Raw genomic sequence first — 18,960 nt, 5'->3', positions numbered from 1 at the left:
AACAATTAGTCAAATAAAATATTATTAGACTTTTTTTTATGAACACAGTGCCCTTATAATCAGAGAAGATTCTAGAAACTGTTGGTGAGCTCTTTCTGTTGTCTACTTTCTTTACTCTCCGGTTGTACTTCAATTTAACCACTCATGTTTGAACTAGTTTCCCCTAGTGACTTCTTGCCATTTACCCCAGAAATCAGTTCCACTGTGCATGGACTGGATCATTGTATCATTTCTCCAGATGTGTTTAGTATGTGTCCAAGTTACCAGCATGATTCTCTGCCCCTTAGTAAAGCATGCTTACGTTCTGAGCAATATGGTGCCAAGTTAGGTTTGCTTTCCCCTCATTGGTATGCTAGGAAGGCAAGTTAATGTAAACCTTTATCATTTTCTTCTGATTCATCACTCTTCCTCCCTTAAAGTGAGATATTCACAGGTTTACTGAACTAAAGCTGAATCCAAATGTCTACAGAAATTTTCCTGTGAATGTGAGCACTTCCCAGCATGTAAAGTTAGTAAGTGCTGGGGAGGAGAAGTTCCCCCTCTACCCTGTCTTGAGTTCTTGTGGTTGGACTAATAATAACACTGGCATGAGACAGATTGGCAAGAGAAAAAGAAACATTTTAATTCATGTGCATGGAGATCTCAGCGATATCAGACCTAAGGAGTGGCCAAACCAGGCAGCTTTTATACTCCTTAGACAAAGAGACAATAAATTTGTGAAGATTTGACAAGACAAAGAAATGTAGGTTTTGGGTGCTCAATCTGTGAAGAATCTAAACAGAGTTTGGGCTTAGGGTGGTAAATTAAAGAAGTAAGAAGGTTGGTTTGTATAGTCCCCAATACCCCAACTCTGGAAGAACTTTGCCCTTCTTCCTCCAGGTGCAGGGAGGGCACCTTTAATATGGGCAATTTAATTCCTGCTTTCAGGGAGACAGAAAGGAAGGTCAGGATGTCCCTCCTGCACTGGTCATTTCTTAAATAACTTTAATTCAGAATAATCAGCGTGCAGTTGAGGCACATTTTGGGGTGGCCTAGCCTGGACCCTAACATAAGCAAAAGGGAAGACACCATGTAGCCCTGTATAGACTGGGCATGAAGGTGTCACCAGGAGGCTGTGGCTGAGCGCCTGGGGACTTAGGACTGACAGCTGGCCGGCCCTGACTCGTGCAATCTCAGGCATGTCACTTCACTTCTCTGAGCCCAGTCTTACTTAAAACTGTGAGTCTAGCAGGAGAGTCCTGAAAATTTCTTCCTTCTATTTCAATCTCTGCAGCGCACTTCACTAGAATGAATTCCTTGGTCTCACTTTGGTCTAAGAAAGCCTTTTGTGAACTTGAGGGATCTGAATGAATGAAAAGTTGAAAAGCCGGATTAAACCACTTTACCAGTGCAGTTTCTGTGTTTTGGAATTATACTTAATGAGTTTATGCATCTATGAAGGAAACATGTAACTACTTGAAATTAATAGGTGGTTTCCTTAAATGTGACATGTTTTTCTATTTGGCTGTTTCCTGATTTCACCCCAATTCTTCACAATATGGAGGCCATTTGAATGAGATCAGTGATACCTTTTGTTTTTCACTTTTACATTTCAATGTACTTTGCTTGGTTCTGCAAGATGATCTGTATCTGCTGCCACTGCCTCACTTATCTCCAATTGTCCAAGAAACCTGAGACTCAATCTAAGTGGGGCAGAAGTGGTGGTGAGCACTGATGTTAATGACTGGCTCTGCCAAGCGATCTCCATGTCTTGTGTGAAGCTACATTCACATAACTAAGAGGGGCCTTTAAGGTGACTTTTCCTGAGCAAAGGAATCCTGCTTCGTGCTCTAGTATACGTTGTTTTCCTTTTGCTGAGACTTCTTTTTTAAAACACATAATGCATAATTTACCATCTTAACCATTTTCAAGTATCCAATGCAGTAGTGTTAATTGTATGCACAATGATAAACAAAAGGTCTCTAGATTTTTTTTTCATCTGGCAAAACTGGTCAATAATATTTTTACTTCATGTTTCTGTTCATTTTTTTGAAGTTGCATTTCTTACCAGAGGTATTGGCTCGTGTGAAAAAAGTATAAAAATGTCCTTAGTGAAAAAGTAGAATCTGTCCTTCCATCTAAGGTGCAAGTTTTCTGAAACATTCTGAAGACACAGGTTTAAGGGCACAGGTCATAGTCTGTCCTGTGGGTCATAAAAATAGAGAATTTTGTTGGCTTTAAAAACAAATACTGGAAAACCAGAAGGATTCCTTAGACACTGTTTCCTCTGTGGAATAGAAATATGGGTAATTCCTCAGAGACAGATCCATTCCTCTTCCCCGAGATGAGCTATTACATAAGATAGGTCCCCATGGTTCCCCACTGCCCTTTGACTTGATAATCTGTTGAGATATCTGAGTTACCCCAAAGTTCTAGGCAACAACTTATGAAGCATTTAAAGCAAAAGATCGTGTGAAGGTTTGCACCCCAAATTTTCAGATGTTCAAACCTTGATTCTCTCATGCTCCAGTGAGACATAGGGATTTTCTCTCTTTTATTTTCTTTTATTGTTTTTCTTTAGACAGTGTTAAGTTCATAAAGAGCTAAGCCCTCTAGATTTGATCTGTGTGTCAAATGTTTTTTATGATCACTTTGCTACGTAAACTAAGATGTGTGTGCAAAATATCCACATTAAAAAAAAAAGTATTGATTGCATCAACCATGGATCTGGGGCAGAGGGTCCTACTGCCATCCCTAGTGTGTGCCAGCACTTCCTTTTGTGTCCATTTTTATAGATTTGGTTTCAATTCCATCTTTATTGAAGTTCACTCTTTATGCTTTCGGATTTCCAGTTCATCTGTTTCAAGTCTTTCTTTGATATGTTTGCCCTGGTGAAATGTCTAGTCTGCTGTTCTTTGTAATCACAGGTGGAAGCCACAGAAATGGAGCTCCAGTATCTTAGAGCCCAAGTCGGTCAGGCAGGGGATAATGGGCACCAGCAATGCCTGCAGAAAGGGGGTACAAACCAGAGGTAAGGGAACTTTAAAATGTTTTTTCTCTTCAAAGGTAAGTCAACATTATGTTATTCTTATAAACTGTTGCTCTATTTTTCTGGTTGGTTAAGTTGTGATAATATTGGGTTGGATTATTTATACTTACTCGTGTTTGAATTTAAGTTTGGCATTAGTAAATGCTGCTATTAGACCATCTTTTCACCATAACTCGCTAGTGCACATAAGGACTAATGCAGTGGAAGCAAATATCTGTTCTCAGCCATTAGCACATTCTGATGCTGATGTTCCAAATGCATGTCAAATATTAGCTGAGGAATGAAGGAAATGTCAAGATTGGACCCAATAATGTATATTGTACTTCTTAGGCGTTCTTAAATATTTGTTGAATGAACTAATTAATCATTCTAATCATGGCTTAAACTTGATTGTTATAGAGGTACTTACTTTGTGTTTTGTATGTAACATGCATACAAAGGAACTATTAAAATTTCCGGAAGGCATTGTGAATAGGCTTCTGGATCTGGGTAGACAAGCCTTTTATCATCCATGTCTAGAAGGTGTGGCATATCAAAACCTCTGAAAAGCACTCAGAGACTCGTCAGATAGCTCACTTTTCTGTTTCATTCATACCAGTGATATGAGGCTTGATAAGAAGTGCTTTCTTTCTAAAATCCAATACTCTGCTGCTAAAGGGATATATGTAGCAAAATCAGACCTTGTAGGACCAACTGCATACCACCAGTCTCATAAGTCTCCTAAAAGGCATGTTTAGAATTGTTCCCTTCCTGCTGCATAGGTCATTGTGTTAGTTAGGATCAGTTACCCCAGCCAGCACTATAACTCCTTTCCTTGTTGGTTCAGAGACATGAGGAGCCCGACATGGGTGGGTGACAGTTTTAACTTCCAGTTCAGTGGAATCGTTGTTGTCTTTTAGTGGAAGCATTCCTTCTAATGGAAAGAAGACCCATAGAGTAGCATAGCCTAAGATCGCCGAGAAACAGGAAGCAGAAATCTTCCGAGTGGGTGACTAGCAGTAATAGTGAGTTGTGCCATTCTCATTCCCACCCCTGGGCTCCTAGACCTGTGAATCCTGGCTCTGGGAGAAAATAATACACCATATACTGGATGCTTCTGGAAAACTTCTCCCCAGCCCCGCAAGGTATTGCCACCTAACCAGTGTTGAAATGAGTCTCCAAAAACCTTTTAACCATTATCTCCAGTCAACTACTTCAAGATGCAGTAAATTCCATGAGCCTGGGCCCACTGCACCTCACTTGCTGTGAAGTGAGTTCCTTGATCAGAAGCAACGTGGTGAGGAATGCCATGACTGTAGATAAGCATTACGGAAGTCCGTGGGTAGTAGGTAGTTTTGGCAGAAGCACTGCGTGCAGGAAAGGCAAATTTTTATCCTATTTGAGTAAGTACCTATTCTGGTAAGAACAGGACACGGCACCTTCTATGTTGGAAATTGTATAATGTAATCAACCTGCCACCATGTAGCTGGCTGATCACCTTGGGGAACGGTGCCATCTTGAGGACTCAGCATTGGCCCCTGCTGCACAGACTGGGTGCTCAGATGTGGCTGTGGCCGAGTCTCCCTGGTGAATGGAAGTCAGTGATACTGAACCCATGCCTAAAGTTCATTTCTACCACCAGGGCCACTTTGTTCGTGAGCTCGCTGGACGATGGCATAGCTGAGGACAGAGGCTGACTGCTATCCACAGCCTGGGTTGTCCTATCCACTTGATTATTAAAATCTTCTTCAATTGAGGTCACCCTTTGGGGAGCATTCACATGGCACACAGATATTTTTCACATTTTTGCCTGTTCAGAGAAGTCTGTCCAGCTACCACTTTCCTAAATTTCCTTGCCATCAATTTTCTAATTTTTTTTTTTTTTTTTTTTGCGGTGAAGCTTGATGAACTCTTTATTAAGCTAGGGCCTACCAGGAGGACAGCTGGGTCAGGGACAGGGCCTCCCGTAGGCTGGAGGGAGGCAGGGGGCACCTGGGCAGTAGTGGGGCGCCCCAGGCGGATGCCCGGGCACTCATTGATTCTTGCTGGCTGCAGGTGTGGGGGTGGTGCCCACAGCCAACTGTTGCACCTTCTCCACCAGCCCGGCCCACTGGCGCTGCAGGTCTTCCACCAGGGGCTGGAACCAGCCCTTGAGGCGCGCCTGGAAGGTCTCGGCCTGCAGGCACATCTGGCTGGCCTACTCCTCCAACTTCGCGCGCATCTTCTCCAACTGCTCGCGCATCTTGTCCAGGCGGCCCTGGGCCCGGGTGCCCACCGCCTCCAGCCGCCCGCGCAGCTTCTGGCCCCAGGCCTCAGCGCGCTCCCGCAGTGGCTGGCTGCCAAGGGTGCTCGTGGTGGCGGTCCCCAGTCGGCCCTGCTCCACCAGGGGCACGAGGCGCTCGCGGAGGGCGCTCACGCTGTGCTCGGCGCCCTCGACGGCCCCGGCCCGGTACACGGCCAGGCGTTTCTGCATGTCCTCGGCGTCGCGGAGCAGCCACTTCCGCAGCTTCCGCATGTGAGAGGCCAGGCGGTTATGCAGCTCGTCGGTGGTCTGGCCCAGCATGGCCTGCACCTCGTTGCGGTAATGCGCCAGGCGGCTGCGCAAGTCCTCCATGTCTGTGCCCAGCCGGGCCTGCGCCGCCTGCAGCTCCTTGGACAGGCGGGCCCGGGTTTACTGGGCCACAGGGCTCAGCTGCTCCTCCAGCTCCGCCTTGTAGGCTTTCACCTCCTTCATGGTCTCCTCCATCAGCGCCGTCAGTTCCTGGGTGACCTGGGTGCTGAGCAGCTCCTCCTGCACCTGGTCAGACAGCGTCTGCACCCAGCGCAGGTAATCCCAGAGACGACCCAGAGCCAGCTCCCAGGGCTGGCTGCCCTGCCATTCGGGCTGCTCCTGCCCCAGCTGCACCTATGGCTCCGGCTCCACCTCCGCCCGGCATCCGGCCAGGAGCGTGACCACCAACGCAACCCACAGAGCCTTCTGTAGTTTTAAAAAAATCTATATTTTTAGTCATTAATTATGTTCCTTCTCAGTCCTTGACCAACCAGCAAAATCATTGGCCACAGCCTGCGGATAGGTACGTAAACATACATGTGACCATTTCTCCCTGCAGGCAAAGTGAACAGCCAGTTACACTGCTTCAAGTCCCGTCCACTGGTGAGACTTCCCTTCACCTCCATCTCTCAGGGATGTCTCAGAAAGGGGCCCTAGTGCCGCAGCTGTCCATTTAGGGGTTGTGCCGACATGTCACGCAGCACCGTCTGTAAACAAGGCCCACGTCTTCTTTTCCTGTGTCAGCTGAAGGTAGGAAACTCCCTGTGAGGACGTAGGTGCAGCTGGGAGCATAGAAGGCAGCTGGGCCACTCCTTCCTGTAACTTACTGTGCCTTCAGGGCCTCCATGGGTCGGAACACGTACATACCACTTCCATCTGATGCTGGAGTGCTGTTGTGGATGCCCCACTTTATGATTTGATGGGTCAGGTAACACCCAGTTCGTGACGGGCAGCTCAGGTTGCCTGGTAAGTCTAGTGGCCCACAGCTCAGCATTCAGTCTCTACTGACGCCCAGTAGCCAAAAGCTGTTTCTCAGGTGGAGACTAGCTGTCTGCAGAGGACAGTGGGGCACTGCTCCTCAGTCCAAGGACCTGCAGTCCACCTGTGGGCACCTGCCAAAGGCCCCAAACAGCACCATGTCCACCTGGCACTCCAGGCACCACTGGCTCTGTTGGACCCCGTGGTCTGAGTGGCAGAGCAGCCTGTGCTAGACCTGTTCCAGTCCCTTTTCTTGTTTAGGGTCCTGCTCAAAACCAGCAGCTTTTCAGATCCCTTGGCAAATGGGCTGGAATAACACACCCAGATGAGAACTGTATTGCCTCCAAAATCTGCAAAGGCACATCTGATAGAGGCTGTGTCTCTGTTTTGGTTGTAGGAGGGTCCAGGAGTAACAGCATGTTTCACCTCAGAAGGGGGATTTCAGCATGCCTCACACCGCTGGGCCTTCAGACATCTCACTGGGGTAGAGTGCCCCTGAATTTTCTCAGATTTATTTCTTATGCTCGGCCATGAGAATGTCTTGCCAGTGAGTCCAGAGTAGCTGTTTTGTCTTTCTCACTAGGTCCAGTCAGCATAATGTCACCAGGGTAATGAGCCAGTGTGATAACTTGTTGATGGAAAATGGATCAAGATTCCTGCAAACTAATATGTGAAATAGGGCTGAAAAGTTGATAGACCCCTCGAGGTAGGACAGTGAGGATGCATCGCTAGCCTTGCCCACCGAAAGCAGACTGCCTCTGGCAGTCTTAATTTTCTCCAACTATGTTAGTATTGGGGGTCAGGGCTCCAGCATATGAATTTCAGGGATCACAGTTCGGTCCATAATAGTTACATCTTGGAAATGATGTCCCTGTCAGAACATTTGCAGGTGTAAATTTGATTTGCAAGGTAGTATGATTCAGGGCTGCTACAAAGCTAACCAGGGACTGTAAATTCATGGAAGGGACCACTTCCTGAAAACATTTTATTTTCCTATGACAGAAAATTGTTGTAATGATACCATCTTGTGATTACAAGACTTGTGCCTGATTTCTGTTGGAAAGTTGTTATAAAATATCTAGATCAGCACGATGTACGTGAATGAAGTGCTTTAAAGAAGGCACTTTTGTGCCGGGCAGAACTTAACACTGTCTAGTGACCTAGACTTCGATGCTCCATGATACTAGAATATTATAATGGTTGGTTTTGATTACAAAGCCATTTAGTACATTCTGCAGACACATTGCTCCCAAATTATATAGAATCTTACCACAAAATGGTAAATTATTTTTACTGTCTTAGACATAGTCTACTTTGGATCTCAGTTTAAACGGCGTCTAACTGGAAGGCTGTGATAGTCCTTAGACTAGGCAAGGTACCTACTTGAGTTTTCCCCAAATTATACTTCAATATTAGATAATTTCTAGTAGTTAGTTTTGGGGAAATTTGCACTTTTAAAGCAGTAGGTTCGGTCTCCAGTTTGAAGATAGTGGAGCAAAGACATTTCTACACTCGTCTTTTCTCTAAAATTATTTCAAAACCAGCAAGGAAAATAATGTTCAGTGAGTTCCCCTTTATAAAATTGCTCCCAAAAGCTCAGTCATAATGTATGATGTAGAAAGTGGATGGAGATACAAGATAAAGTACCTTGGAGAACAGGATTTTACCTAAGTGTTGGCAGAGGTGAAGGTATGGGGGCTGAAGAGAAACAGGGTGATGTGGTCTGGCCAAATCCAGAAAGGCATCACGTTCTGCAGAAGGAATTATGCAAGGTTGTGTGTGTGTGTGCATGTGTGTGTGTGTGTGTGTGTGTGTGTGTGTGTGTGTAGTGGATGGGAGGAAGGCAGAGACACCCTCCATACCTGGCCCTTCACCCTGCACAGTCAGGCTCCTACCTCTTCCTGCTCTTGTAGGAGCCTGGAGGTTTATTCTCCTTGGATATAAGACCAGAGAGGTGGTGGATTTCAGACAAGAGACAGAGGAGGGTGAGACGAGGGGCCAGGCTGAAATCAGGAGGTTCAGTTGAAAGTCTGAAGAAGGAATTATGAGACCCTCAGTCCTTCCTCCCCTGCTTTATCATACTGCTCAGACAGCTTTTACACTCTTCAGTCCCGTGGAAGCCCAAGCAGTCTGGAAATGCTTTCAATTTAAATTTCTCTTTGAGAATATTTTGAATCACAGAGGGAGCATGAACTCAGACCATATAGTCGTGGAAAGGCCAGCCGGAGGTTATAAATTCTTACAAGAGACTTTTTTCCCCTCTTCACCCAGTGTTAAATCATAGCCATTCAAGTGGCCTCGCCGAGATGTTTTGCTTGGCATGTCTATTTCCGGTGCATCCATAACCCAAGGGCCAGCCTGTGTGGTCATCATTTGCATTCTGTCTTTTATGAGATTCTCCATAGCAGGCCTTGAAGCCATGAAAGTGGAAAAGTGGGTCTCCAAGATTTAACAGAAACCCGCGGGATAAAAGTTGTCCTTCCTGTTTACCTTGCATTCCCTGCTTTTTCTTTGGTTTGTGCTTTATAGTTTCCTTTCCTCTGGGTCATCTCAGCAATCCATTTAGAAGGTAGATATTTTATCCAATGCTTTTTTTCCCCTTTTTCATTACAAAAGTCGTTTATGATTTCTAAGCCACAATACTGCCCCCAATAGAAACGTTCCTTGTTTTATCTCATTGTGTTTTTATATTGCTGACCTGGTTAATTGATTTGCAGTAAGAATACATTTATGTAATAGTCTTCTAATCAAAAAAGAAGAAAAGTAAAAGAATATAGAAGGGCAGATAGGATAACAGTAGTCATTAAACATCTATACCATGTTCAAGGAAATGGGCATTTGGGGTTCCGTTTTCCTGGCTGCCTCATACTTCAGGGACACCTGGGTCTTTTCACAGTTTTCTTGTGTTTAATCTGAACAAAGAAGCTATTGTAGCTCAGCTTCTATGGCAAATGAAAATGTAAGAGGAAGAAACAAGTGCTAATGCACTCGGATGTATCTGGCCTTAATAGGGTAAAATTTCAGTACTGAGACAGGGGACAGTGAGGATGCTGGCATTGCTGGAAGGGGACTGGATTTGTCTGTGGGCTGATATGGTCTGCTCCTTGTTTTACTCTTCACAGTGGCTACTTGCCAGTGTTTTTCTTTAGGATAGTACTTTCTTCTCATTCAAAAGTTTGTGCATACACTCTATCATAGCAGAGAGACTTGACATCCATGGCACCGTAATGGATACAGAGTAGGTATTGGAAATCGAAAGTGTGCTGCCTTAAAGACCCTGGACTCCTGTGAAGTACCCTCAATTCTCTTTTGGTTTGTTCTCACTGAAAAATGTTTATGTGGACCGAAGGAGGGAGATCTGTTATCTCTATCAAATCTTTTTGTTCTTCCTTAATTGGTTTTTGTCACCATGAGAGGTATAGCCTTCTTATACAATAGTTCTGATGGACTCTGTGTGTTTTCTTTGCATTCAAGGGAGCCCTTTATTTTTTTTATATTGAGTTATAATTAACATACACTATTATATTAGTTTCAGGTGTACAACATAGTGATTTGATATTTTTATGCCCTGTGAAATGATCACAGCACTAAGACCGGTTACCATTCATCACAGTACAGAGTTGTTGCAACATTATTGACTGCATTCCCTACATGTCCATTATGACCCCATGACATTTACTTTATAGATGACAGTCTGTACCTCTTAATCAAGGAATCCATTTAAAAGTGCTTTTCCAGAAAAATACTGGGCAAAATAATCCACTTGCAGAGTAAGTTCTGGATTACTTTTATTTTTAAAAGGCAGGGAGTTAGAAATAGGTAGGAAGAAGTTAAGCTTGCAAGTATTCTTGCATTTTAAGAGTTTAAGAAAATATCTCTGGGTGACTGGACTTTTTATCCTCCAGATAGAGGCAGTCATGTTCATTTAATCTTATGAGTTGCACAAGTTTATTGTCCGTCATGTTCATCTACATAGAAGTCATTTCAGTAGGTCCAGAGAGGAAAACAAATATATAGGATTTAACTGTGACAGAACAGCATAGTCAAAGACAAAGATAGTCACTGTCATTTCTATGTTTGTTCTGTATTTGGTGGTGGGGGGGCGAGGAAAGGTTTGCCAGGAAAGAAAGTAAAGTATCTTTTATTTGCTTCAAAGCTTGAACAAAAACAAGCTACATTAACTATGAACTGTGGGTGTTTCCAGGAGAGAATGGGGAGTACCACTAGCTCCCTCTGGGAACTCTGTCAACAGATTAATTGTTTCTTAAATGGGGAGAGACATTTGTGGATATCTTTCCTGCCCATTTCAAGAAGGAAGGGCGTGATTCCACTTGATACCGCCTGTGATCTCAAATCAACATCCTGGGGTGTCCAATCTAGGCAATGAGTGAGACTATTTTCGATAACTTATGTGATTTCATTTTTGATAATTGCATGCTCATCTCATAGGAAAAATGATCAGACTCCGGTATTCTTTGTCTTAAAGATCATCCTTGGAATGATTTCCTGGTTTCAGGTCTGACTTCAGCATGAGAATAACCAGCTGGAGGTCATCATGATCTTTATTAATTTATCTTACTAATCAGACCTGATACCAAAATGATTAATTATAAATATCTTAAGAAACTTTACATCTCTTCTAAACATAATTTTTTAAAGTATGAAAATAAAAGGAAAATCAGGTTAGAGTGAAGTAATTAAATTGACAGTGTAGGGCAATTCTCTAAGTGAAAAAATCCTTGGATTTTAACCAAAGAATAAGTTTTATACCTGAGGCATTGGTTTAGAGAGTCAAGTGTGGAATATATGGCAAAGATTGCATTTTAACAAATGAATAATGATTCTGAGAGGTATTTTTCATTTCCTTCGCATGTTTTAGAGTAGGATTAGTTTTACAGCATTCTTGGTTGCTGTGGGTAGAATATGCACATTTTTCAAAAACTGGCTATAAATTAAAAATAAATATGAAAGGAGTTGATTGATGTAAGGCATGATGCTTTAGTAGCATAATGTTAACTAAGTGCAGATTCAGAGATGTCTTGAGCCAGCCTCTCTGTTTTTTCACGTAATAAGCTATAATGCAAAGCAAAAAGTAACCATTCAGTCCAGCTTCACCCCAGCCACATCACCAGCAGGCATTTCCCTGATGAAAAGAGGGGTGGGGATGAGTAGGGGGTAATTTTTTTTTCATTTGAGGAATACAGTTACTTGCTAAACTAAGAGCAATAATTTTCTTTTCTGACTGCATGGTTCTTACAGAACCATCATCCCTTCAGGAATGTTCATATGAACTTCAAAGTCTACTGCAAAATGTGCTAACTGTAATAGGATGGTCCTTCTCTTGTCAGGAACCAGAATTCACTGTCTTCAAATAGATGCGAATCTCCTGGCTTCCCTTAGCTCTCAGGTTACTGAGGTCAACATACTCATTTCTGTTTAGCCCTCAAGCCATGTTAGGATTGTATCAGAAGGAGTTATGTTTTTACATTTTTATTTGCATTTCTAAAGAAATCAGAAACTTCAACATTCCTCTAGTAGCAGCAAGAGGAAAAGGTGCCCACACTTACTTGAGAGGCTCTAAAAAGTAACAGAGGGGCATCAAAACAGACAAACCACTGGTCTGGATTTAAATACGGTTGCCCTTGAACAACATGGGTTTGAACTGCAGGGGTCTACTTACATGCAGATTTCCATACACACACACACACACACACACACACACACACAGTTGGCTCTCAGGATACGTGGGTTTCATATCCAAGGATTCAGCCAACTGCAAATCAAATTTCAATCCATGGTTGGTTGAATCCACAGATTAGGCATCAACTGGTAGGTTTAACTGGTAGATACAGAGGGCCGACTCTACCGTGCCATTTTATATGAGGGACTTGAGCATCCGTGGATTTAGGTGCCAAATAAGGCTCCTGAAACCAAAGCCTTGCATACACCAAGGGATCGAAAAGGTGCAAAACAAGTTCCTTTTTAGGCCAGTTATGTTTTGGAGAATTCACATGGTGGGACACTATCTTTTAATCCAGACTCATGAGGAATGAGAATTAAAAATCCATTACAGCCAATTAAACTCAGTCAAGTTATAGGATGATCAACCTCCTAACAAGATACTGAAAGTAGGAGTGGAAAGTAAGAAGGTCAGGTTAGGAGGTCACCAAGGCTTTGTAATTACACCACAAAGGGTTTTCAGAGCCTCTACACCTGTAGTGCCTTTGGGAATGGATTAGAAGGGATATACATGAAAGAAATTTTATGAGAAAAATAAGGGGCACTTAATAGCTACATTTGTATACAGAGTAAAAGAAAAGTGAAGAACTGAAAAGATTCAGTGGTGTTAGGCTAATGATAATGGACCATTTGACACAAAAAATCTGACAAAATTGACATGAATAACTGACATAAAAATGGGAAGAGAGAGAAATACAGTATTTGAGTATTCTTGAAAAATAGCATCCTAAATTTGATAATCACATTGGCTTTATTAGGTGGTTTGTGAATGGGGCAGCTTCCCATCTAGGAACTAGGAGGGTGCTCCCCGGGGTGGTACAACATGGCAAGTTTATACAGGAAGAGGGATGGGGCACTGGAGCTATGAACCAAAGAAAAGAAAGGATTTTGAGCCCAGGACTTCCTCTTTTTTTAGGGGGTGGTGGTGATGGCAGAGTGTTTTCATGAAGATTGCCTCTTCTTCCTCCGGGGGTGGAGAGGGCCCTTGTCGCAGATGACTTCACTGGTGCAGGCCAGAAAATTCCAGACTGGTACATTTCTGGAGAAGAAGGTGGAAACTGCAGTCATGTTAAGTATTAAACCTGGGTTTGGTATCATGGGATTTAGCACAAGTAGCACTATTTTGGGCCTGTGTTTTTTCTCTTTAACAGTGCCCCCTTTTGATCAGACTGTCAGCCTAACTGAGAAAGACGATCAAAATTTAAGGCATTAGCATTACTCTCAGCTACTGCTTTGCAGTTTTATCGAGTGTGGTCATCGTAAGTCCTGATGATTTTGCTGAGCGCCTGTGATATTTACAGGCCACAACTTCAGATTCACAATCTCTAAGTTGGTCATTCTCATTGCTTTTCTGAGGTTCTAGTCTTAGGGAGATATTTCCCTGCTGGTCAGTGCATACAAATATACATTTAAAACTTTTGAAAGGATGCGGTGTGCCAGGGAGCCTACTGTGATTATTAAAAGCAGGAAAACTCCCTATGTTTGGAGTGCGCTTCAGAGCCATGATCCCCAAGACCCAAATCAAAGGAAAGCACTGTTGAAGGAGTCAGCCTTTTAAGCTCAGCGGTCATTGATCTTCCATGACTGAGTTTCAGCTTCCCCAGAAGCTCACACCAGGTACAGCAAGTACATCACAACACAGGCACCTCCTGGCTCAGCCAAAAGACAATCAAAAGCTATCCTGTTCTCAAAAACAAGCTTGGCCTGAGATTCCAAGGAGTTTTGTCAGACAGCGATGTCTGCAAGTGTTAAGGAAAAGTTCCTGATCGTGTCCTCATTTGTATTAACTCCTGACCAGGGAAGCAGGGCCCTGCCAAAGCAAGCAGTTCTCAAATCATGAATGCCTCCTGGCTGGCCTTTTCTAGAACCATTAGGGGCATGGTTAGTCAGCCTAAGAGGCATAGTCCAGCTGTGCTCCAGCCTTCTCAGCATTCAAAGGCCCAAGGCAAATGATAACCACCACAGACAAAGACAAGATCTGTCGGGGCCCAGCTCATTCCTCTTACGGAAGTACAGGGACTGGATTTATTCACAGGGACTGCTGTGTTTCCCTGTCCAAGCCAGGGGTCAGTCATGTTTTTAGCACATTTGGGAAGACAGTCTCCTGGCCTGAAATACAGAGTCATCCTAAATTCTAGAGGTTCCCTGCCCCCACCCTTCGCAATGCCTGGAATATTGAAATGAGGGCATTATCTTCCCAGGACAATGACAGAGAGAGGGAGAGAACAGAAGAAAGATTTTCATGTTTAGCTAAAGGAGGAAGTCTTTATTATTTATTTATTTTTATTTTTCATTGAAATATAATGATTTACAACGCTGTGTTACTTTCTGCTGCACAGCATATTGATTCAGTGTTATATATATTCACATACACACACATATACACATAATATATATAGATTCTTTTTCATTATAAGTTATTACAGGTATTGAATGTAGTTCCCTGTGCTGTACAGTAGGACCTTGCCGTTTATCTATTTTATATGTAATAGTTTGTGTCTGCTAATCCCAACCTCCTAATTAAAGGAGAAATCTTGGTCTGGCATGTTGGGTGGAAGCAGTCTACCTACACTGACATCAGCTCCGTCTCTTCCTGGTCAGTGTGATTCAGTGTCTCCAGCGTTTGTACAGGACCAGGTGTTGGGTGGAGTCCTCCTGAACTGTGAGATGTGTGTCAGTACTTTGTAGTGTGGCAGCAGTGTCAGTGCCCAGGGGTACTTGGTGACGTCCCTTCCAGTGGGGCTCTAAGCTTGCCTTTGTCCTTAGTGATTCCAGATCAGAAGGGTGGGAGAAAATTGGAAACATTAGTTTGGTGAATCATAGCTAGATATTTGGGAAAACTAGAAAAATTCAAGTTCCAAGGTTACAGATATATAACAAAACCTCAGATGTAATTAACAGGACTAACATCTAATATCTATGAAGGTGCAAACATGATTTTTCTCTCTATAGTTACCCCCATTTGTTTACCAAATATAATCACAGTAAAACTAATTTGTTTGTATAAAGCTCTGCCTGATTACTTCTACAAGTGAAGCAAGAATAATGATTGACCATATACATTATTTTTTAAGACTGCTTTGCTGAAACCGTGTAAGCAAAGTACCAGGTCGATTTTTCCAAGCAGTTTCTTGAAGCCATGTTGTTATATCTGAGTCTATGAGCATCTCTCTCAAATACGATATTCCAGTCAAAGTCATGGTAATACAGCCAATGTTTCTAATTGCATCCTGTCTCAAGAACAGATTCTTACTGAACGTATGTGAACAAATATATTGTCATGAAAATAAGAAGACTCACTGAAAGTTTCTTAATTCTCAAGGGATCAGGTAGGGAAAAAAGTAATTTTCCTTTTACTTTCCAACTTTGTTCACAAAGGTACATTTTCATTTAGAAAGTGCTCACCTTCACTCTCATGTCCCATTTTCTCCTGGAGTGTCTCTGCCTCTCTTGAATGCTTATATCCCTGTCACTGAGCATGGCTTTTCTTCCTTCACTTACATTTACATGGCCTCATCCTTCATAGTTCTCCTGTTTGCTTTTATCATCTTCATCTATAATGTCTCTCCCAATAACCCCAGCTTTTTCCAGTATTTGAGCTCTAGAGATGATCACTACATCTTTATTTCTTGGAAAAAAATCTCTCTTAACTAGAGGTTAGGATTTTCACCTGCTGAACATTAATCACCATACAGACAATAGACTGATAGTTCAAATTCAAATTCAAATTCAAAATTGTTTCCAAAGATGAATTTACTTTCTACCACGAGACGCTGAATTTTCCTTCCTGATTCTTCGATCTCAAGTAGAGTGTCAGCCATGAAATCCTGTCAGTTCCATCTTCATGAGGCCCTGGAGTCTGTTCCCTCTCTTATAGACCAGTGTTCATGTCTTCCTGGCTATCATGGTAATCTCCCATCTGTTCTCTTTGTTTCCAGGCACGTTTCTTACAAATCCATTGTTAAGTGCTGAAGCCAGGGCCATCTGTGTAGAATGAATCATCTGATTTTATCACTTACCTACCAAAGAATTTTCAGTGGTTAACCTCTTCCCATTTAAAGCCATTACTATGCGCTAAATATCCTCCTAATCTCATGTTCTGTTTCCCTTTTCCCACTATCGTCTCTCAGAGTGCCCACCAACTAGCCGCTGCCAAGGTACCACCATGATCCACAAGACACTCATGAGTTTCAAGATTCTCTTTCAGTTTGGAAATCCTCTTCTTACCTTCCTGCACTTGAGATTCTGTCCCTCCTCCTGGTCCCATCTCAGATACAAGCTTCTTCAAATAGTTCCATTCTTCCTGTTACAGTTAAGCACTTCTCAGTGTACACTCCCTATATGCATATTTAATGTTTTATAATTATATTATACCTTGAATACCCCCTTAATATAATTTTCAGCTCCTAAATGCACAGAATGCACTGTATTCATTTTTATATCACCAGTGTTCCCAAATATCCCTATACTATATACATAATAGTTGCTCAGTGCATCTTTGTGTGATAATTATCCTTACTCTGTGTACCAGAATAGGAAGTTCAGAACTTTGGCCAAATGTGATGAATCAAAGTACACGTAATGCATGTATAATTTTATTCTGTAAAGGGACAACCAGAAATTATGACATATGAAAGTTACTGTTGTAAAATATTTTATCTATTTTATTAATACTATTTAAAAATATACCCCTACAGCTTGTATCAAGTCATGGAAAAAGGAACTGCGCTTGTGAGAGTTTAGCCTCCTAGAGAGTGGGGGCTGAATCGGCTTTACTCCACAGTGTGCATACGTTACAGGTCACTTCATAAGTGTATTTCTAGTGAAAGATAATCAGGCAATGATAAAATACTGTACAAGCTGATTCTCTGATGTCAAGACCATGAGCTGAACTTGCATAGTTATCAGGCAGGTAGGTGTCTTTCCATGCATTTATGTGCAAGTGGGAGGACCTGGCCACTTCCCTGAAGCAGTGAGCAAAAGGTGTTGCTTCACTTCTCCAGAGTAGTGGTTTTCACCATCGGTGCATCTGCTCCCCACGGGACATGTGGCAACACTGGAGACATTTTTGATGGTCACCATTGGGGAGCATGAGGTACAGTTGGCCTCGTTCTGGCATGTCACTAGTGCTGAGATCAAGCAATCCTGCTTCTAGAACTGGAAGTGTATTGTTAGCTTCACTTCCTCATGATTAAACAGAGTTAATTTTAAAATACTTTTTTATTTAAAGAACTAATCAGAATGCTTCCCATATACATATTTCTTACAATTTGTGCTCATTGTTAATAATTGGTTAACTGCATGCATAACTCTAAATTCATTACAAGAGTATTTTAAGCCAGAGTCGTGCTGAGTAATTCTATAAAGAATTTGTTTCAATATGTGGATCTGGAGCACTTCAGAATTTACAGTGGGAAGGAGGATGGTACTATGACATTTGCAAAACTGCAAACTCATAATTAAACTATGAAACACTTGCGTAGACTGAAAATTTGAGTCCTATGTCTTCTTATCAGCAACTACCCTTGGAAGTCTGGGTTTTGTAGTGACATGAATGTTATAATCATACGCCATGTAAAGAGCTATTTATTCTGTGTTTATATTTTAGAACCTGCTAGGTTTAATTTGTATGGTGTTATTGTAACAATTGAATCTGCCATTAACACAGTTGGTATTTAATAAGTACTTTTTCTTCATTATATTGCCAGAAAAAAGAACTTTGTCTCCACAGCTGTTTTCTTTTACTAATGTTTCTGAAATTAGGCTATTTATTCCCTCATGCTAACTACCCATATTTGCTGGGCATAAAGACCCACATTTCCCTAAATTCCAGCAGCAATTTCACCATCCCAGTTATCTCTCGTGACTCTAGACCATGACTTCATTATGGTCCCTGCGTTGGCCTTTGTATGTGTAACGTAACTTGCTCTTCATTTATTTCATCTTCCAGGTTAAATTCGTACATTAGCACTCCATATCCCCACCAGCAACCTAATGTGAGCAGTGAGTTTTGTTATTTGTTGGCAAAACTCTGAATCAAATCGCCTGCCCTATCTTTGCCAAAGTGTGGGTGGCATGATTTCCCAGCCAGTTATCAAGGCTCTAGTCTCCTGGGTTTTGAATATTAAGTTGAATGGGCCAGTTGTGGTGTTTTCAATAGAATCTTCTTGCTATTCCGACTTAAGAGCAGCCCTAGGTTTTGTTTTATGATGTGAAATCATAATTTTTTTCTCCTGATTTCTAAAATTCCTCATATGCTTCCTTTCTCTACCTTTCTCTCTCTCTCTTCCTCTGTCTCTTCGGCTTAAGCTAACCAGACTTAGTTCTCTCGATTGCAGTTTTAAATCTCTGCCTGATATACATCTGGACACCCAACTTCTTATTCCTATTCCATATTCAAAAGAATGGTATCACTGTGAAATTATTCTGTAATCTTCCCAATTCTTAACCAACTATATCTTATTAAGCATAAGATCCCAAATTCTCCCCCAAATCTGTGATCTTCTCTCTCTTCTTCCTACTGCCAGTTTAGTTCACTGCCTCATTACCATCTCTGAACTGTATTATATTAATCTCCAAACCTATGCTGGATATTTCTGAATGGTTATTCTAGAATTCATATTTCATTATGGCATTATCTAACACTTTAAATATATCCCTGCTTACTTCAAAAACATGACATACA

The 18,960-nt window shown here is 42.2% G+C and overlaps 1 protein-coding gene and 1 pseudogene across 1 annotated transcript in view; one reads left to right on the top strand and one right to left on the bottom strand.

Annotated features, from left to right (window-relative positions):
• LOC140693686 (thrombospondin type-1 domain-containing protein 7B-like) overlaps window positions 1–18,960 on the top strand; it is a 160,598-nt gene that overhangs the window by 64,185 nt on the left and 77,453 nt on the right. The window contains 1 exon segment of the mRNA XM_072957394.1: window positions 2,907–3,010. Within this exon segment, the coding sequence (XP_072813495.1) occupies window positions 2,907–3,010 (104 nt within the window).
• On the bottom strand, window positions 4,895–6,184 carry LOC140693662 (apolipoprotein E-like; annotated as a pseudogene).

Source organism: Vicugna pacos, unplaced genomic scaffold (assembly GCF_048564905.1).
Source record: "Vicugna pacos unplaced genomic scaffold, VicPac4 scaffold_20, whole genome shotgun sequence".
Lineage (NCBI taxonomy): Eukaryota > Metazoa > Chordata > Mammalia > Artiodactyla > Camelidae > Vicugna > Vicugna pacos.
The sequence above is the reverse complement of the archived record's forward strand: the minus strand, read 5'-3'. Positions and strand labels throughout refer to the sequence as shown.